The following is a 22253-nucleotide window of genomic DNA, read 5'->3' as shown; positions in this document are numbered from 1 at the left end:
TAACATCCCCCACCCCCCACCCCCACCCCCACCCTAGCCAAAGTATTCAATCCTTTTCACCCCCAAAACCCTAATATGCCACCGAAGTTCAAGATTTTGATTATTGTGGTTGGGGTTTCACTTAGTTTATTACCTAGCACTTACATAGTAACCAAAACATGTATGGTTCATTTATTATCTAGACATTACCGGACGTAGTTGGATGAACATTACTAAACGTTCACGAGCACTGTTAAAAGAACGCGACCCCTTCTTGTGTTTTTTCGTCAAACTTACCGAACAAAATTTTTTTGTTCATATTTATTAAACGATCAAACATAACAAACTTTTCGCCAACATATCACCATACGCCCGGTTAGAGGTGTACAAAAAAACCGGTACCGGTTTTAGGCAAACCGAACCGGACCGATTTGGGTTTAAAACCTGTTTCACCCAAACCGACCCAAACCGTCAGTTTCAGGACTGGTTCCCCTTCAAATCTACCAAACCGGTTTTAAAACCGAACCGGTTTAAGGAAAACCGATTTAAACTGGTTAAATCGGTTTATAAACCGAACCGAACCGACGTGACAAGGCCGACGTATCTTGCTTCGAAACTAGTTTATAAACCGAACCAGTTTGAGTCAAACTGGTTTTTGACCAGCCGTTGACCAAACCGGTTCGGTTTATAAACTGGTTGGGTTTGGGTTTAAAACCGGTTTTGTACACCTCTACGTCCGGTTCACTTACAGCCTTGTCTTAGTATCTTTTATATATAATATTAATAAAAAAAATAGAACATTCTCTATTTTCTTGCCAAATAATATCCCCATCTTCATATTTATTTATTTACATTCATTCTACAACAAAACTATAAATTCCCACAACATATTCAAAGTTTCAAACAAGATAAAAATGATGTGTTCAACTCTCCCTCACTTACCTTCACTCCATAACCATAACTACAAGCAATCCACCTTCAATTTCATCAACCCATCAAAACCCTTAACTTTTATCAAAAACCCAGCAAAACCCCCCTCCAAAACCCCCAAATTCTCAATCTTTTTCACCCCACAAAACCCCAAAACCCTAATTTGCCACGGAATTCAAGATTTTGATTCCGGCGACGGCGACGGCGACGGCGGAGGAGACGGCGGAGGTGACGGCGACGGCGAGAAGAAAAATGGGCCGGTGTCGGATTGGTTGGATATTAATCTGGATGATGTGAAGACTGTTGTTATTGCCATTGGGGTTTCATTTGCGTTTAGGTGGTTTATTATTATTTTTTTTAATTTTGTTTTATTTATTTATTTATTTTTTTTAGAACGGAGACTTTGTTGTGTTTAGAGGGTTTTTTTTTTAATTTTTTAATTTATTTTTAATTTTATTAGAACGGTGACTTTGTTGTGTTTAGAGGTTTTTTTTTTTAATTTTTTAATTTATTTTTAATTTTATTAGAACGGTGACTTTGTTGTGTTTAGGTGGTTTATTGCGGAACCGAGATTCATTCCTTCGTTGTCTATGTATCCTACGTTTAATGTTGGAGATAGACTTGTGGCTGAAAAGGTTGGTAGACATTTTGTTTATTTTCGTGGGTTGAGGTTGAGTTCGGCTCGTTTTTAGTTGGGAGGGTTTGAGTTTGAGTTCGGCTCGTTTAGAACTTCATTTCTAAAGTTCAAGCTCGGCTCTTTTATTGATTGGAAGTTTATTAATTATTTTTATTTAGATGTTTTTATAATTACTTGCATATATATATATTTATAGTTATAAGTTTTATGTATAATATAATGTATATTATTTAGTTATCTTTTATGATATGTTTATATATAGATATATTAAACAAAATTTATATAAACAAAAAGCTCGTTTAGGCTTGTGAGCGGGCTTGAGCTCGATATGTGTAGCTCGAGCCCGAGCTCGTTTATTAAATGAGCCTTAATAAAAGCTCGAACTCAATTAAACTGGGCTCAATTCAAGTTTTAAACGAGTGGCTTGGCTCGTTTACACTTCTATTTTGTCAAGCTCGAGCTCCTTTATTATTTATTAGATTTCTGATTATTTTAATTATATATTTTTATTATTATAGTTTATATATATATATAATATAATGTATATTATTTAATTGTTTTTATATATAATTACAGTATATATATTAAATTAAAATTATATTAATAAAAAGCTCGTTTAGGTCGCGAGTCGGTTTGAGCTCGATGCGTGAAGCTTGGGCTTGAGCTCGTTTATTATATGAGCCTTAGTAAAAGCTTGAGTTCGTTTAAGCTTGGCTCGATTCCAGTTTTAACAAGTCGTTCACGGGTGGCTCGACTTGTTTCCCTATTTTGAGCGAATGCAATAAAATTAAAATTTGATTACTTACATACATATTATCATCAGCATAAGATGTTTGAAGTATCTTAAATGTGCAAATTTTATGATGATATAAATTCCAAAAGATAAGTGCATTCATAAACATATAAAATATAAATATCATCAAATGCATGCCTGAAAGAAATTTAGTTTAATTTCTTAATTATGTGCAATTTGATTTTTTTTATTTATGTTGTTTGTCACATAAGGTCAAGTTTTAGTTTCATGATTTATTAAATCCTGTTTCAGGTTAGTTATTATTTTAGAAAGCCATGCCCGAACGATATTGTGATATTTAAAAGCCCTCCGGTTCTTCAAAAGGCAGGATACACCGATGATGATGTTTTCATCAAACGGGTTGTTGCAAAGGCGGGAGATTTAGTGGAGGTAAGTTTCTTGATTCATATCAACAAATTACAAATATGTTGTTTTGAAGTAAACAATATGGTTGATTCGGTATGCCTTGACCTTGTTGACCCAAAGGTCTTAGCGGTCAAAATTGTCACTTTGACGATTTTACCCTTACTAAAAATGATATTGGCATAACCTTCATATGGGTGGCATAGTGGCAACCACGCAAACAATCTAACACAAACAGCTAAACGGACGGGGTTTTCTTGTTTGTGTTCATTCGTTAAAAAAATTGGCGTTTTCGTGTTCGTTTGTTAATATATATATATTTTTTTGCATTATATCATTTTATAATTTTCAAAAACGATTACAATAAAGTGGCAGGCAAACGATTACAATATAAATGATAGCTTCACAAACATAAACGAACGAACATAACTGAACATAGGTGAATAAACATGACCAAGTGAACACCAAATAAAATTATACATGAACATCAATCTTTCGGGCCTAAAAATTATAGAACTAACTAAATTGTAGCGGGCCTAAAAGATTTAACTTAATATACATACAAACGTAATTACGAAATAAACGAAAACATAAATGAACGTAAACAAACGAACATAAACGAGCATAATTGGACGAACATAAACAAACGTTCACGAACATAAAGAACGAACAATACACGTGTTCATGTTCGCTCGTTTATTAAATAACCAAACATAAACGAGCTACTGGCAGAACAGTTCATGAACGGTTTACTGAACGTTCGGTTCATTTACATGCCTAATCGCAAATTAATGTATATTTTGATATTAAGGGCAAATGCGTCATATAATATTTATTTATTCGGGTTGCAGGTACACAATGGGAAGCTAATAGTAAATGGGGTCGCTAGAAACGAAGACTTCATATACGAAGCACCTAAATATGAACTGAATCCTGTTGTATGCTTCATCTATACATTCTTTTAAACATCTTTGAAGCTCTTGAAATTGTTGTTAATTCTGTTTTATTTGTTCTATATTTGCAGCGCGTACCAGAAAATTATGTGTTTGTGATGGGAGATAACCGTAATAACAGCTACGATTCACACGTTTGGTAAGTTATGCTATATATATTAGAGAGGAGTGTGAATTTATGAGACGACACAAAAAATGACACGAACCAAACGCGGAATTCACGGATTTGGGTTTGGTTTAAGCGGGTCGGGTCATTTTTGGGTCGAACCTGCGAACCCGTTAGCTAAACAGGTCGGGTTCAGGTCAACTCGGTGGATTCCCTGGTTGACCATTTAACACATTTATTTTTAATTTTTAGGTCAGTGAATGGTTCAGACTTACTATTATTTTAATTTGCAATAGTAAAATGACCAAATACCCCCATGTGCAGGGCACATGACTATATTTAACGGAAAAAGTTAACTGGGTTAGGGTCAAAGGATATAATGTGATAAGAGTTTTTAAATGTAAAGGATGTTTTATGTCATTTCTTTTGCTAAAGGACGTCCACTGAAAAAATGATTAAACATAAAGGACGTCTTTTGCCATTCTGTCTATTTTTATCTTAAACGGGTCAAATGAAAAGATTTTAAGATAATTAGGGAAACGGGTCAAATGGGTTGAAAGTTGTTCAAAGTCTGTTTATATTTCTATTATATTTATTAATTTTATAATATTATTTTTAATTACATCAGGGGACTGCTACCATTAAAAAACGTAATCGGAAGATCAGTGTTGCGATACTGGCCGCCATCGAGGATCGGCAGCACGTTTTTGCCAGGTGGTTGTGCAGATGACAAGCCAGAAAATATTAGTTTAGAATCTCAACAGGATTCCAGTAATTTAGTATCTCAGTAGGCATTTAAGTTGACTTTTTTATAGTCAAACAGGTAAACTATTTGTGTATAGTGTATACCACTATTCATTTGTGGACCGGTGAGTTGGGTAACGTGTCAAAATCTGTATTTTTTTTTCACTTCTTAAAAAATAGTTGTGCTGGGTAGACTTACACTGACTTTTTTTTTCTCTCTTTAAAGAAGTTATAAAAATAGTTATACTAAATATGATTATAAATGCTATAGTATTATATAGAGATGTTCAAAACGGTTTGGGACTAGGAACCGGATCCGGTTTCTAACCGGTTACTATATTCAAAACTCCCCTATAAACTGGTTCCAGGCTCGAACCGGTTAGGGAACCGAACCGGTTCTCCCACCCTCGGACCCCTAACCTATGGAACCGGTTCTTACCGGTTCCTAAACCGGTTCCTGTACCGTAACCGGTTCCAACCGGTTACGGTGTAAAATTTTTTTTTTTTCGTTTTTCGTTTGCGATTTGGATTCTAAACTACGATTCGTATTTGTATAGCATGAAAAATAAACAAAACAATTAACATAAAATTCATTTTATTTACTTTAAGAAGTTCAAAAAAAAAAGGTTACATGTTTTAAAATCTTCAAAAACAAACTAACAAAACATTAAACCTATAAATATAAAGTTGTGACATATTATTTCTAGAAAAGCCTTTTTGTTCGTCGTAATTATTGAGCGGCGACTTCTTCCTCGGAATTACTTGTAGAAATGCCTTCTTGTTCGTCGTGCACTCGAACATCAAGTGGTGTTTCATCTTCGAGAGTAGTTACGTGTTGAATACGATCGATTGAGTCCAAGTTATCCTTTAAGCAAATGCACATCTCCACCGACTCCGAATTTAGTCTTGTTCTTCTCACCGATATTACCCTGCCACTAAGAGAAAAAGCGGATTCCGAAGCTACCGTAGAAGCTTGGACGGTTAGTAAATCACGGGCCATGGTGGCAAGAATCGGAAACTCGGTTTCCTTTACCTTCCACCAAGCCAAAACATCAAAAGTGCCATATTCCTCTTCGGATAAACCGGTAGAGTAATCATTTGCACTATACCTTCCTAGTTCGCTTGAAGGGGTGTTACCCCTTTGTTTTTTAGCCGTTACGTTGCGAACGGTGTTCATAAGGCTAATCATGGGATCTCGTACTCTAGTAGCACTTGAACTTGATGAAGACCCCCCGGCATAGGCATGTGTATGTTTGACCCATATTTATATAAATAAAAGTCATACATAAATTTAAAATTCAAGTTAAAATAATTTTTTGCCTCTGTTGAAAAGTTTTGGTCAATTTCATGCATATCTAAGGCTGAAAAAATTTCGTCTATCACACATTCAACCCCCGTAACATTTAACATTGGGTTTTAAGCGGCGGCGCAAGTAAAAACCGGTGGCAATTCAAGAAAGTATTTTTTTAATTTAAACTTCATTGGTAATATGATGTTTGAAAACATTGGACTTTTATTTTCAAATTCTTTAAGATTGTTAACCATTAAAAATAACTCCGAAAGAACCAAGGGACTTGTCGGATAATACGTTCCCGATAGTTTCGTAGTTGATGTTTTAAAAACTTCAAGAAAAGTCGATAAGTCATTGATAATTTCCCATTTCTCATTTGAAAAGGGGATTGCCAAATCATTCTCGGCAAAACTAGAATGAAACATTTGTAAAGTTTCTCTTTGTTCCAAAGCACTTTGAAACATTATGCAAGTGGAATTCCATCGATGAGGTACATCCCAATTAGCTCCCAAAGCTTTTCTTCCCGTATCTTTACAAAATTTTCTATAATCCATTTGTCTTTTTTTACTTTTCTTAAAAACTTCATGTATCATTAGTCTAAAATCGTTTATAACCGATGTAACCTCATCCGAAGCAAGTCCGTCTTGCACGATTAAATTAATGATATGTGCAACACACCTTGAGTGAAAAAATACACCATTGCAAATCGGCGTATATTTTAATTTTAATTTATCAACCGCCGATGTATTATTCGACGCGTTATCAAATGCCATTGAAAATATTTTATTTTCTAGTTTATAAGTTTTTATAACATAATCTAAAATTTCAAACAAATTATCTCCCGTATGTGGATACTCAAAGAGTTCGAAAGCAATGGTGCGTTTCATCATTTCCCACGATGACGGGTCTACCCAATGAGCGGTGACACAAAGATAAGATTCGGGTAGACCATGTGGAGCCGACCAAACATCACTAGTTAAGTTTATTCCCGTATTTATATTTTCAAAATATGCAATTAGTACCTCTTTGGCCTTCTTCCACAATTTTAAACAATAACGTTTAAGAGTATGACGACTTACGTGAGTGTATTGTGGTTGAAGCGTATCTCGAATCATGGCGGTTAAGCGAGGGTTGTCGAAGTGGCTAAACGGCAAAGCTTCTTGAATCACAAACTTCGCCATACGATCTTGAACTCGATCAATTTGGTATGTAAATATTCCGCCTTCACTATCCATTTGCGTTTGTTGCGAATCGACGTTCTTTTTCAACGCCTTGCAATACGGTTTTCGATGTGTTTCTTCAAATTTGAATTCGAAAGTGGGTTTAAATAAACCCCACAAAACTTGCACCGAGCCTTCAATGAGTGGTCACTCAATTCAACCAAATCCCAATTGCACCAAATCTCTTGATTACGATTATGAGGTACAATACGAACGAAACTTGGTTCGGCGTTGGAACCTTGACCAACCGATGATTGTGAGGCAGCCATAACAACAAATATGAATATAGAAGAAGAGAAAACAAGAGATTAGAGAACTTAAAACGTTGTAATAGCGTTTTTTTTGTATTTTTTTGCGTTCGGGTTTGCGTTTTGAGTGTTGTGATGAACCCATGACACCAAATACCTATTTATACTAGTAGTGGGGTGCTTGGGGGAGCCAAAAAACGGCTATTTTTGACCCCAACGGTCAAAAAAAGGCCAAAAAACGATTTCCAACGGCTTAATCGATCCAACGGCTAGAACCGGTTCCTAACCGGTTCCGGATAGAACCGGTTCCTAACCGGTTCCGGTTCGGTTCCGGTTCCTACCCGCCCCCACTCAGAATTGCAAGAACCGGTCACGGATCATCGGGTTGAATCAGATAGGGTCCGGTTCCTACCAAAAACGGGTAGGAACCGGTTCGGTTCCGGTTCGGGTCCACCGGTTCGGTTCCAGGAACCGGTTTTTTTGATCAACTCTAGTATTATAGTCACATGTCTACTTAAAAAATTTAGAAGGATTATGTAGTAGAAATACATTTAGGTGATTGCACTAATACATCATCATCGTACTCGGTATATCCCACCAATAGCAAAGCTATGATAAAGTTCGAGGAGGGTTAGATGTAGACAACCTTACCTCTACCCCGTATGAATAGAGAGGCTGCTTCCGGTGATACCCCTGACTCGATAGTAGTTTTGCATCAAGCTTTAGACATAAGGCACAAAACACTCAACCATCAGGACACCGGCGGTTGGTGCATGTACCCTTGTCTTTCGGCTATCAACGCCACCACATGATGCCTGATTAACCTTCCGCCACTTTTAACGTTATTTTCATGAGATTAGTTAAATAACGTCAAAATTAGTGCAATTTCACTTTTCGCCACCCGAGGGTTCACACATATATACATTTAGGTGATTTACAATTTACAATATGACTCGTTTTCTTATTAGCTAAATGTGTTTTTTAAATAGTGTTGGTATTTTTATATAACACATAGATCGTTTTGACTTAGTTAATGGTTATAAGACTATGTGTTGTGGCTGATGGTTAGTTAATCAAAAGTGGTTAGTTTGATGGTTGAAATTGGACGTGGGCACGTGGCCCTACTTCTTTTCCCCTTGGCCTTATTACCAGACTAGCGCCCAAAGGGACATTCACCCTTCGGGTATTTGATCGTGTTTTTTTTCGGGTTTCAAGTAGGGTTGAGTCGGTTTAGGTTCCGGGTATAGGTCCGTGGAGAAACCGGAAACCAAGTCGTAGCCGCGGGTTGGATACGGGTACACCGGGTTAGGTCTGGAACTGAGTATTCTGTGCACTGTTAGGCGATGGTGGTCCGAATGGATTTTAAGAAATCTTGTGTCGGATTATCACTTCACTTTGTATGGGGCCCAAAATAGGTCTTGTTCACTTGTTGGGCATGTATGTGTAGGAATGTAGATCATGTGTCTAAGTGGTCGACTAGGGCTGCTATTGGGTTCCTGTTTAATACATGATAAGACTTGTTTAGCAAAAAAAAATGTACTACGTAATTTTTATACTTTTTTAAAATAATATAAATCAGGATATTAGGGTTATCATTTATTCTTTTTGATACATAAAGCATATAACTGTCACACTTAAACCACCAAAACTAAGTGTTAAACGAGTCTCCTATTTTTTTTTTATCATTTTCTCTCTTTATTGATAAATTTTCTCGGCTACCCTTTTTAAATTTTATGTACTATGTTTTATGTTGGGATGAAACTCTCATTTTTGTAGGGTCTCATCAATATTAGTATATTACTAATTTCATTTATTGTGTATTTATTTTTATCTATTTATATATTTTTCCTTTTTAGTATACAACTCTAAATGGCAATATGACTTTATTATATTTTCTTTAAAATGACAGCAATGCCATTAAACTTAGAACTAAAAATACATGCTAACAAGAAAAGGCAAACAGAGAACAACACTAATCTAACAAAGATAAACTACTAATCTTAGCCCTATTTTAATCCAAATATATAAACAAAATTTGATCTAATCCGTCGTTTTCAAAGGAAAGCAAGCGCCCTTTCTAAAACTTAGCGCATTCATAGCTTTACAAATCAACCAGATAACCGAGTAAGCTAAGACACACACCATATACAAGTCCATATAAAGGAAGTCTATACAAACCACGTGATTATGTGAAGACACGAGATTTGCTAAACCAAGCTAATTACAATACATACCATATTCATCAAAGCCGTTGCTCAATACTTTTTAATTTTAATAGTTAACTAAGTCTATCACGAAAACAAACACGAATCTAGCTAGCAATCTTCATAAACTAAGCTAAATAGAACTTGGATCATATATTGATTTGTATTTCAACTATACAAACACGAATCTTGCTTAAAGTCGATGGCTTTGTCGTTTTGAGAATCGATTTTCATGATGCAAAAGACTCGACGATGTTGCTTTGTCTTCACCAACCGCCCCACCAAGTTGGCTTGTGAGTGAATGTCAAACTCCAACCTCAATGGGACACTACCATTGTCGCTTGCCATAACCAAGCCAACCCCGGCTCCATATAGTGGAACTTGCCGACCTTCCAAGTTTACTGATATTTTCTTTTCGCTTTCCTTTGGTAGATAGTAGTTCGCAGACTGGTAAAAAATACTATAAAAGGTTAACTCATTTATAAAGTATTATAAAGTATAAGATTCTGATTTTTAAAAAAAATATGCATTAAAAACTTTGTCAAAAAAGAATTCTCTATTTGGAGTGTAAATAAATGTAGAGATTTGAATTAGAAGCTTAATGTTTCTTAATATAAATGAAAAAAAAAGTTAAAGAGTACACATTTATGATAGAATTTACCCTTGCATATTTTCCTGGACTTTCAAAAATATCTAGAGATTTCATATTTTTTACCAATGTAAATTAAAAAATTTTAAGCTCACATATTTTTCTAAATTAAGAAAAAAATATTATACTTCACATCTTTTTAGTAATGTAAAATGAAAAATATAAATTTAGAAGGTGATTTATACCCAATTACTTCACACCACAATAATATATTGTGATAGATATTATTGTAATTAGAGAGTGGTATATAAATCACCTCCGATGGTATCTGGTGGTGTAACCCACAACACGTGGGTTAGATTAATTTATGAGTAAAATATTAGCTGTTAAAAAAAATGTTAAAAAAAGTTCACTTGACCGCTCCCAACACGGATTCTTGAATAAAAGAGATTTAATGAAGCGGATGAGACATGGATGCCGAAAAATGTAGCAGGGTTTTGTATGCTCATCTTGACAGTACAATTTACTGATAATAACTTGGTTGATACTCCTGTGTTATCTATTCCTTCTCCATAATAGAAATTATTCACTTTCCAACTCTACATGACCACAACATTTATTATTAGCATCACAAATTAAGGGTAAAAAATACATAATATATTTTCATACAAATGTGTATTTATGTATGCATGTGTAGGCATTTACAACATAACGAGCTAGGTTACAATTATACGAGGAAAAAAAAAACGAGTTTTTGATACAACGTTATGGTATTGTTCAGCTCGGCAGCTCATTCAAACAACTAATAACTCTTTTACAATATTTAAAATTTTTCGTTTAGGTGAAACATTAGGCCAGAATTACTAGCCTAATGTAACGGCCTGAGACCAAATTAAAACGATTCATAACATTACAGATACCAAGCTTAAGCTTGCACTATTATCTATAGTTTTTTTGTAACGAACTAAAACATACATTGGCGGAGTTAACTTGATGGTGTCGGATGCAATTGACACCATACATTTTCACGTTTCATATGAAACGTATGATACATTAATTTTGAACTGGCTCAATATTTTTAACAATTTAACCCATGGGTTTTATGAAAAAATAAAAAATTTGAACGAAACCGATGAAAATTTTACTAAATAACTTTCTTTTTTTAATAAAACTTGAACAAATTGAAGCCGACCAGCAAGCAACCTCAAAAGTCAAACGAGCGACCTTAGGGGCGTTGTCTTTTATTATGTGACCGACCCACCTGACGCAAAACATCTTACGTGGGTTATTTAAAATTCGAGTCCCACAAAATACAGACACCATAGAAAAACTAATATTCTGACTTCGCCAGTACAACTACATGTATGCTTTATGTACAAATGTAAATTATAAATATGTTATATTAATTTGTACGCAAAAATAGGGTTTTTACGTGAACCTCCAACGACCTAAGGGCCTTGTCTTTTGTACATGATTGACCATACCCACCTAAAAATTCTGACGTGGGTTATTAAAAATTCGAGCATCGAAAAACACTGACACCATAAAAAAAATTCCGTCTCCGCAAGTGTAGCCCCATCTATAACTATAACTACATTTATATCTAAACTATAAAATATATTATCAATTTGTATGCAAATATATATATATATATATATAAGTTTTTACCTTCATTTGAACATGAAACTTATAAGGTCTGCTAGCCCCCCAAGTAATGAGACAAATAGTAGTAAACACCATCACAAACCCCATCAAAAACATCACAAACCTACACTGTCTTGTAACTTGTCTCTCATCATAATAATCATCATTTCCATAATCCTCATTTTCCTCATCAATCACACTAAACAAAGGTGGCCACCCTTTTTTCTTCTTCATAATATTATTATTATGATGATGTTTTCCTATCAACGAAAACCAGTACGGCCCCGACACACGGCTCTCTGATGAAAACCGAGAGTGTGACGAATGTGTCGGGGACTCGGTTGGGGTTGTGCGAGTGGATGATTTGTAATCGTTGTGTGAGTCGTGTGACGGGCTTTGGACAATGTAGGTGCATTTTGGTGAGGCCGAGGCCGATGATGTTGAGTTTGAGTCGGTTTCGGATTTTTCGTGGATCATTTGTTATGAATAAAATGAATAGAAATGATCTAAGGATGATATGATGAATAATAATATCTGGAGTTGAATGGAAGATGTTGATGATGAATAATAATAATAATATTTAGATTTGAAGGTGTGTTTTAAGGAACGAGAATAATGGGAGTGGAAAGAGACCGGTTCATGTGGAGAGTGAATATTAAGATTTTGGAAACCTTAAAAACAAAATCTTGGACAAGTTTTGAGTTGTGTTGTGTCAGGAAGTGAGTTATAGTTTAGGATGAGTTAAGGTTATTTATTAATGGGTGAGGGCCCAAAGGATTATTTATTAAGGTTGATTCAAAATTAATAAACATAATGGGCCCACGAAAGAGTGAGAAGTAGAGGTGCATATTTCGGGTTTCCAAATACCTGGTTTTGGGTATCGGGTCATTAGCAAATTGGGTATTGGCAATAATCAGGTCGGGTTCAGGTCCAGATATTGTCTTTAAAAACCATACCTAATGCATCGGGCTGGAGTCAGGTATAGAACCGGGTATTTGAATGCCCTATTTTCGGGCTTTTTTCCGGGTATATTAGATTTTTTAAAAGGTTGCACTTTTTAGGGGTATTTTCCGGGTAATTTCAGGTATAGGTCGAGTATTTGAAAAACCCAGTTTCGGGTATTGGAAAACACCAGGTTCGATATGGTACCAGTTCGGGATTTCGGGTATTACAGGTACAAATCGGGTCCGGTTTTTGGTACTTAAATGCACACCCTATCCATACCCTACGGGTAGGGTCGGGTATCCGGTTCCGGGTTTTAAAACCCAAGTATCCGGTTCCGGGTTCGGGTTTTTTGTGCACCTCTAGTGAGATGTAAATAAGTAACAAAAGATTTAAGCTACACCTTGCGAAGTTGTCAATTTGGATACTGAGCTCATCCGGGTTTTCGTCCCAACCTATGCGTTACGCCAGAAAGATATGCTTTTGTGACGATACATCGACTGTCAAGTGACAGCTGACGTATGGTTTCCAAGGGGAGCGCCCACGCCAAATTTTAAAGTCAACGTGGATTCGGTTAAAACAACATAGTTTGACTAGAGTGTGACAACAGGGCTCTCCAAATTAGAGAGTGCGGTGACCTAACTCAAAAAAAAAAAAGTCTCGTTATAAAAAAATGGCAACTCTAACTTTCTATTATCAAAACAGTAAATTGGTTTGCCTAAAATACAGGTCTACATGTTTGCAGCTTCCATATAATACATCTTTATATATTTGCCAAATATAAGTAGATGAAATATTCACTTACTAAATATTGCAATTTAATATTTTTATGTTGTTTACAATTAGAAAAACGTTTTTGGATACATCTAATAACAATAAATAATGTTTTGATATTGTTCGAATTTATCAATACTTGACATTACTAATCATTTATAAGTGTTAGAATTTTACTTTAAATTTCTTATGTTTTTAACTTATTCATTTTACAAGCGGGTATAAGATTAAAAACTAAAAACCATTTAACTTGGAAGAAAACACGAGCATAAGCTTGACTAAGTTTGAGAATGTTTAATTCGAGTCATGTGTTTAAAAGTTAAACTTCGCTCATTAGTAATATAATGCTCGAGCTCGGATAATTATATATTAATGTATTATCTAATTCTATTTACATACATAATATATATTCTTCTTTTTATCAATAATTATTTAATAATAATAAGTATTTTGTGTTGCGTTGTATTATGTTATGATACGTTATGCTAGGTCATGTTGCTAATACGTGTAGTTGGCTCTACGATGATCAAACTCGGTGTATGTAGCTTTAAAAAAATCCCGAGTAATAAATAAACTCTAATATAAATTTGAGTTCTGCTTAATGTAGTCAAGCTCGATTTAGTTCAGAGTATTTTAATGAATCATTTTAAGTGGTACACGAACAACCTGATGACTTAAAATCTAGCCTAAATATTTATAATTTACAATTACAATATTAATTAAAAGAATAAAGTAATCATTTTACATAAATCCTAACGTTTTAGACTACTTTTAGTCATTCACAATTATACCTTTCAGTCACCAAAAGCATAAATACAAATCTTATAGAAAAAGTTATAAAAAGTTACTGACTTCTTTTACAGTTGGTAAAGGACTGGGTAGAAAAATACTACTTATATTGAATAAAGTCCATCAAAAGTATCTATGTTACTCCTTTTAAAAGAGTTTTTTTTTTGTATTAATTAAATTTAGTTATAGTAACTATTTAAGACACGTTGGGTAGAGTCCAAAACACCTAAAGCCTCTATAAACAGTAAAATAATAATAATATCAGCATTTAAAGCCTTCATAAGTCATAAGTTCATGCTTCACCAATTTTATATCAACTAAAACTTTTAAGTTAAAAGCAATCAATCATGGTATAAGTATATAAATATATTAATTATAAAAAATTGTTATACCAATATTTTATATGTAAAAAGTTACTATTCATCATTCTTTAAATTATTATGAGTGTATAAAAAAAATATAATAAGATACTATTGTCTATGAATAAGATAAAGATAAAAATGGTGTATGTGTTGTGAGGGATTTTAAAAAGTGAGGATTAAATTTTGAAAAGTATGAATTATAGTTAAATTATAAGGTTAAATATGATTGATAGAATATAAATGTTCTAAGTCACAATTTTTATGGGTTTGGTCTCTATAAACAATGTTTGCTATCATTTTATTGTAATTAAAGAAAAAAATGAAATTATGTTGATAACTAGATATGCTACATGTAGCTCCTAATACATTATAATATTATCTGTTTTTCCTCTAGTAGCAATCAGTATTGCATGTTTTCCTATACTCACCCGAAGGAGTCAACTTTGTTTTGATCAGTGAGACGTCCAGGAAAGTTACATATTCAAAAAATTCTACTATCCGAATATGTTTAATCGTAAACTTCTTTTTCTATTCACAACTAATGTGTATTTAAGATTAGAAAATTCTTATGACCTAGTGAATTTTAGTAGATGAGCAATGTGATATTTGTATAAGTAGTGTAACAAAAATCAAATGATAGCTAGACCTATATTTTTAGTGTCTTATTGTTGTAATAATCACCTTCATTAAATATTTGCAGGCCACACAAATTAACAAGCATCCAAAAATGAAATCAATGCAACCATTAATGTGGTTAATCATCTTTCTCTCATTAACTGCTATTGGACTTAAATAGTAAGTGGGCTTGAGTTAGGAATCATTGTTAGTAGAGGTGCACAAAAAACCTAACCCGGAATTGGACCCGAAAAAAAACCGAAACCGGTTTTTCTAAAACCCGGGTTTTTAATATCCGACCCTACCCGTAGGGTACGGATAGGGTATGACTTTCAATGTTGAAACCCGAACCCGAACCCGTACCCGATCTAAACCCGATAATACCCGAAACCTGGTTCTAGGTATACCCAAAACCCGGTTTAAACTATACCCGAAACCCCGTTCTAGTTATACCCGAAACCCTTTTTGCATACCCGAACCGGATTTTTTGCATGCTAGGATATTAGTGTTTGTCCACATGTTTTTGTGTGGCTGTCCACAGATCTATAATCGTTCTACAGCGGATCTTTTTTGGAGCACGTATATGATATAAATACTTGTTTAGAGTAACACCTTTTAATATACCAAACAACAACTGAAAACACATAAAACATATGTTTTTTGTATCATTGTTTAGTTGTTTATGTATGTTTGAATAAACTTTAAAGTTTGTATGCAAAAAAATGAAGTTAGGATAAAAAAATGAAACAAGCCCGTTAACAGAAGAAAACTGTACAAAATGGGATTTTTTTTATATCCTGGAAAATAGGGTATTCAAAACCCATAGAACGGGTTTTTTCAATACCCGAAAATAGGGCCTTCAAATACCCGGGTATTGAAGACCCGGTTCAATACCCTATCCGAACCCGGTACACAGGGTATGGTTTTTCAAGCCAATACCCGACCCGAACCTGACCCGATTATTGTTAATACCCGATTTTTCAATACCCGATCATACCTGAACCCGTTTCCATACCCGAACCCGGTTTTTCATAATACCCGATTTGTGCACCTCTAATTGTTAGGCTTATTGGAATTTAATAATTCTAATTAAATGCTATTGACCGATAATAATCTCAACTGAGTTTATCATCACCGGTGATCATAAATTTTAAAAACTTGGCTCTCAGTGATCCCGCGTTAAACAAAATTTAACTGCGTTAACTTGTTTCCGAAATTCAAACTGATATTTTAGGGTTTTTGATCAGAATGATGATACGAGTCGATTGATATACAACTTAGCTCTAAACTGTGCGACAAATGGCTTAATTTTTGTTGACCGGAAGTTCAAACAAACACCAGATTTAAAGCACTAATCAAATCGTTTGGACTTTGGAGCATTGTTTCGGGCTAAGTTCTATATCAATCGACTCGTATCCTCCTTCTGATCGAAAGCCCTAGAAAATCAACTAGTTTTTTTTTAAACAGACCACTGAGAGTCAATTTTGTTAAATTAGACCATCAGTGACAATAAACTCAATTGAGATTATAATCAGCTCATAACATTTAGTTAGAATAATTAAAATCCAACAAACCATACATGTATAATGATGTGTCAATTGTGATAGCCAACATTTTTTTATAGCTGGAACTGTTTAAAAATATACAATCTCACTAGACTTTTCTTATTGTCACGTTACATCAAATATTGACCACTTAGGTCTACAGGTGTAAAAAAATCGGTTTCGCTCAGACCAATTAAGACCCGACCCAACCTGCTAACTCATATATTGGCTCATAGTCTCGTTCCTCATACCATTTTGGACCTGAACCGATTTGAAAAACATGTCAAAAGTCAAAAAATTGGTTTTCTGTCCTAAACTTGTTTGATTGGGCGGAACATTTTTGCCTTCAAACAGGTTTTAAACACGATCCGGTTTCTTCCGAACCAGGTTTGACCCTGCCTTGACCAACCTGGACCAGTTTTGAACCTGAACCGGTTTGGGATATAACCGGTATCGTACATGTCTTAGGTCCACCCTTGATTAGCATAATATTTCATATGGAATTTTGAGCTCATGGAACATTTAGGGGTGGTATCTGATACAAACAGCTACCGATGAAGACTGTCTGTGGGCGGGTCTAGCTTTCTTTATAAAGAAACTATTGATCACGATGACTCGTTTGTGCTGTCAAAGTCATACATATTCGAAATCGATGAGCTTTCAACAATAAACTCTTTCAAGTCAAGGAATTCAAAGCTTTAATATGGCTAACGCAAGTTTACATATTACGAATTGACAGTCCATGTTGGAGACTTTGGTTTAATTCGATCACTTGAAACGTATTCCAACCAAAACAACTCAACCAGGGTTAATGAAACAACCGGTTATGCCCTATGATATTCGATAGACAAAAACAAACAAGCAAAATCGTAGCTTTATCTACATAATTAACATAAGCTCATTAGTCTCTAAACAATATAGAATCACGCGGCACTACCAACTATCGACCACCATAAACTACTATCTCTCTATCTTTTCGTATACGCTAACGCACTCAGACATCAATGGTATAACAAAATTTAAATATAACTCGATAACAAGCCATTGTTGAATCCAATGGCTAAAACTAAATTGGCTTACATATAGAACCTTCTCGTGTCGGTCTCCTCAGCTTCTATTGTTTCCAAGTCTTTCCAAATTAACACTTGAATCCGTAGTTGATAGTATTTGTGGCATTGACATGCCTCCAGATACCACAATTTCTGCAAAAGTAAGTAAATAAATAAATATACAAATGAATAAGAAGATACTTGTGAATTAGATTTATATTTGAGCTAAGAGGTGACAAAACGGGCCGGTTGGGCGTTGAGTAATGGGTTTGGGTCAAAACATGCGAAAATAGGCTGACTTGCAATTGTGAGTACTTCAAATATATATATATATATATATAGATAGATAGATAAACAGATTATTTTTAAAAAAGTTTTATGCGTTTAAATACGTATGACTTTTGGCCCGTTTGACAAGCTCAAGTAGAGCTAGCTAGTGAGCTAACCAAATCAAGCCAAACTTAAAAAAGCTTCGAGCTCATGCCTAAATATAAGCTCCTTTAATAAACGAGCCTGAGCTAACAGGCTCACAAGCCTAAACAAGTCTGTTATTTAGAAAATTTTCACATAATATATTACACACATATTCACATAATAATTTTTATATATGAAGTTATAATAAAAATGACCAAGTAATATATTATGTTAAGTTTAAAAATAAATAATTATAAAAATATATACACATATAAAAGGTATGTAAAAGAGTAATATAATATAACAAATAATAAGCAAGCTTAACTCAAGCTCAGGCTCGGCTCGGCTCGTTTATACCCTAACTAAAGCTTGCAATTTATAGCAAGACTCGTTTACACGACATGACTCAACATGAATTTAAAAGAGATAAGATTTAAGTCAAAACAGCTTAAGGTCATAAACGGGTCAACACGTTTATGATGTAACATACCAATTACATGAAAATCACAAAAAGTGTCATAGTTATCAGCTATCACACTTCAATTGGCTTTAAACAATGCAATTTAACCAGTCGGGGGAAAATCGGTAATCAACAAAGTTCACATTTTCTTCTAAGGAAAAAAAAATATCAATATAATAAAACAGTCAAATAAGTCAAACGCCACTTACCGATTCCTTCACGGACAGATAAGTTAGGTCTGATAACATCCTTAGAATTAACCAAGAAAATATCACCAATATAAAGATGATTTGTTGGAACATATACAGAATACAGCTCTTTGTCCCCTGAATAATTCTGAAATCCAAAAAAAAAAAAATTATTTATTTGCATAAATTAATGATATGTTAATTCATATAACTAAATTTAATGGTATCCAAGATTAGGTTTAAGGATGAACCTGTAGAATGACAGATGAAGTAATAAACCCAAATGCATATTCACCAACACGAGGATGCCGAATGATAGCGACTTCTTTAAACGCCTGCGTGTTTTGATCTGCAATATTAAAAAATTAGTGCTTATGAATTATAAATTTATCAATTAAAACATGTTAATATTAATAACCACCAACCTGGAGATATAGCAGCACTAATTTGCTTGGATGCATTGTAGATATGGCGAACAAACGGCATTCGTTTAATAAACCATTCACCAAGGCTCAGAACCGATGCACCCAACCAAGATGACATAAATACCCCCACCAAAAATATAAACATGATGGAAGTTATAAATCCAAGACCTACAAAAACTCAAAGTTATAATAGTCCCACACTTAAGCTTTAAACTTCAAACAGATATGATAGTTTCGACTCGTTTATATCCAATGGGTTGACTTGGGTTAGCTTATATCTGTAAAGGGCCAAGTTTGCTAAGCTAAACGATTCAACTAAAACGAGTCAAAATGGTCAAGCGCGTCGACTAACAAGAAAACATTTACGTTATTACTGTAAAAAAAACAAATTTGTAATCATATTTTAGCACATTAATGATGTGTAGATTAAAAAAAAACTTAAAATATAGGCAGCCTAACTCGATCCGTGCTAAACAAACCTGTTCTGTTTTCTATGATACCCGATAAAGAATACGTACATATTATTAGTCTAGATCAGTCTTTCAAGAGAAAAGGACAGTATTGTTATTAATAAATTGATTAGAGCATTGTGCAAATATTTGAACTTACGGATCTTACGTATCTTATTGCTTTAAAAAAATATAACCAGCCTATGGGAAATGCTAAGTAGATATATGAAATAAGTTGCAAATAAGAAGCATGCGCTCACCAAATATATCGATGCCGAGTTGAACATAGATTGGAGAGAAAAATCCATCCACAAAATGTATAAACCACCATGTTATGTAGAAGGTTATGGCTATTGGCAACAGGATGACACTGCAAAAAGAATAGAAATAAAATAAAGCGTCAAATTGAATCTAAAACAGCATTAAAAACAAGTGTCAAGTTAAGTGATAAGATGACTTCCCAGTGATAAACCAGATTCATATCCCATCATTAAGTTAAAGTAAAATGATTATTACATACGGATAGAAGATTATGGAGAGATATTTGCATACCATCCTGTCATGAACTTTTTAGAAGCCCAACTCCTGACAACTTTGTAGAAAGTCTACATGAAAAAGTAAATAGTCAATTCCATAAGAAAAACATCGTTATGATCAATAACCGCACACGCACAATAATAGTTGTATCAGACTAATAATCAAACACGTTGTGTACAGTTTTACTAGAGATGTCATTATATAACTCATGTAACAACTTTGATGCACCAGTTTGTCTATAAAATCAAAACATTCTTACTCACTTTACTCCCATTTTTTCCTTGATAAGTAAGGCTGTCAAAGAACCGAACCGAACAAGGCATTGTTCATGGTTGTTCGTTAAGCTTTGATCGGACAAGCGAGCGGTTCCCGAACATCTAACCGAACAAAAGTTTTGTTCATGAACACAAATGAACACAGACAATGATTTATTTGATTTGACTAGCAGAGAACGGCCAACGCCAACTGTACGGTCCGGTCTGGCTACCAAGTTCGTGTTGGTTGTTTTTTTCTTTGACATTCATATTCATTTGTTAATTTTACACATAAATTCATCACACAATACTCATATATATATATATATATATATATATATATATAAATTTGTTTTATAGTTAATAATTTTGCTTAAATCTCCATGATAAGGTTAGAAAAGTCATTAAAAACATGAACGAACACATTAATGATCGTACACGAACACAATTGAACAACATGGCCTATGTTCGTGTTCGTTCATTTATTAAACAAACAAACATAAATTAACTTCCCGCTGAACAGTAGGGGCGCAAACGAACCGAGCTGCTCGTGAGCTACTCGATATCGGCTCGTGAAAAAGATTGATCAAGTCGATTTTAATTGAGCTTGAGCCCGAGTTCGAGCTTCACTTATCGAGCTTGAGCCGGCTCGTGAGCCTAAAGAGCATGTTATTTATATGATTTTTTAATATATATATTTAATAACTATTAGTTAACATATATAATGTGCTGAACAACTAACTAAAAATAACCAAATATTATATATTATTTTATACATACATCTATGATTGAAAAAAATACATAAATATAAATATATAAAATGACTAAATAGTAAAAGAGCCGAGCTCGAGCTTCAAAATACACTCACAAGCTGAGCTCGAGCTCCGTGTAAGTTTAACGAGCCGAGGTGAATGTTCGGCTAGTTTACAAGCCTACTTATAAACAGCAAGTACTTACTTGTAATGTAACTGCTTTCAACTAATTAATCAATCAATGATACCTACCTAACAACTAACTTAAGGTACTACTAATTGAGCCCTAATTCAATAATAATAACGCATAATAATTAATCAATGGATACATATATATACCTCACGGCCGGAGTTATGAGACGACGGTGAATTGGAATCCGGCGAGAGTTTAGACGACGCGCCGTCATGGTCAACGGAGTCAACGACGGGAATAAGCAGCTCACGATCTCTGCTGCTGATTGTTGGTGATTTTACTTTTTCATCCTCCATTGGTTTTTAGTTTCAGTTTCAGTTTCTCTCTCTATAGAAATTGAAAATGGTTCATTAAATAGTGAATGTCGGAGTAATAATATTATTATTTTAACAAATTGAATTTTATATTGGAACTGAAACAAGGTGGACGAAGGTTTCAAGAAACTCGTTGTTAGTAAATTGGCAGCGGAAAATTCAATAATTAAGTGTTATAAAAATCGTTAGTCGGTGGTTAATCGGATCGGACTTTAATGTATATTTTACAATTTTATACATGCACATATTTTTATATGTAATTTAAGTTTTATGCATACACAAACATATTTTGGCCGGAAATTGGCTGGAATCTCGCTGGAAACCGCTAGGTTTTGCTGCAATCTAGCCGAAAATAGTTGATTTGGGTCGGAATCTCGACGGAAACCACTGATTTTGGTCGGAATCTCGTCGATTTTGGCCAGATTTGACCGTTAACCGATTAATTGGCCGACTAGCCCAAAATTAATCAGTGAAGTGGGGACTAGCGATTA

The 22253-nt window shown here is 34.3% G+C and overlaps 3 protein-coding genes across 3 annotated transcripts; 1 reads left to right on the top strand and 2 right to left on the bottom strand.

The window, feature by feature from the left end:
* Positions 1-792: 792 nt before the first annotated feature.
* LOC143578592 (chloroplast processing peptidase-like) lies at positions 793-4639 on the top strand. The gene is made up of 6 exons (XM_077062123.1): positions 793-1246; positions 1460-1544; positions 2592-2729; positions 3554-3640; positions 3727-3794; positions 4390-4639. The coding sequence occupies exons 1-6, from the start codon at positions 894-896 to the stop codon at positions 4550-4552; spliced, it is 894 nt and encodes a 297-aa protein (XP_076918238.1). The 5' UTR covers positions 793-893; the 3' UTR covers positions 4553-4639.
* A 4997-nt stretch (positions 4640-9636) lies between these two features.
* LOC143578585 (uncharacterized) lies at positions 9637-12178 on the bottom strand. Its single transcript, XM_077062118.1, has 3 exons — positions 11726-12178; positions 10471-10656; positions 9637-9915 (listed from the first exon to the last, which is right to left on the bottom strand). Exons 1-3 carry the CDS (start codon positions 12176-12178, stop codon positions 9637-9639), a joined length of 918 nt encoding a protein of 305 aa, XP_076918233.1.
* Positions 12179-17643: 5465 nt separating this feature from the next.
* Positions 17644-21802, bottom strand: LOC143578591 (protein LIKE COV 1-like). The gene is made up of 7 exons (XM_077062122.1): positions 21595-21802; positions 20265-20317; positions 19973-20082; positions 19264-19431; positions 19090-19187; positions 18860-18986; positions 17644-17929 (listed from the first exon to the last, which is right to left on the bottom strand). The coding sequence occupies exons 1-7, from the start codon at positions 21742-21744 to the stop codon at positions 17835-17837; spliced, it is 801 nt and encodes a 266-aa protein (XP_076918237.1). The 5' UTR covers positions 21745-21802; the 3' UTR covers positions 17644-17834.
* Between the last annotated feature and the right edge of the window lie 451 nt (positions 21803-22253).

This window comes from Bidens hawaiensis, unplaced genomic scaffold, assembly GCF_021521415.1.
Source record: "Bidens hawaiensis isolate Kalapana, Puna unplaced genomic scaffold, B.hawaiensis_p1.1 tig00029297_1, whole genome shotgun sequence".
In the NCBI taxonomy this organism is placed as follows: Eukaryota; Viridiplantae; Streptophyta; class Magnoliopsida; order Asterales; family Asteraceae; genus Bidens; species Bidens hawaiensis.
The sequence above is the reverse complement of the archived record's forward strand: the minus strand, read 5'-3'. Positions and strand labels throughout refer to the sequence as shown.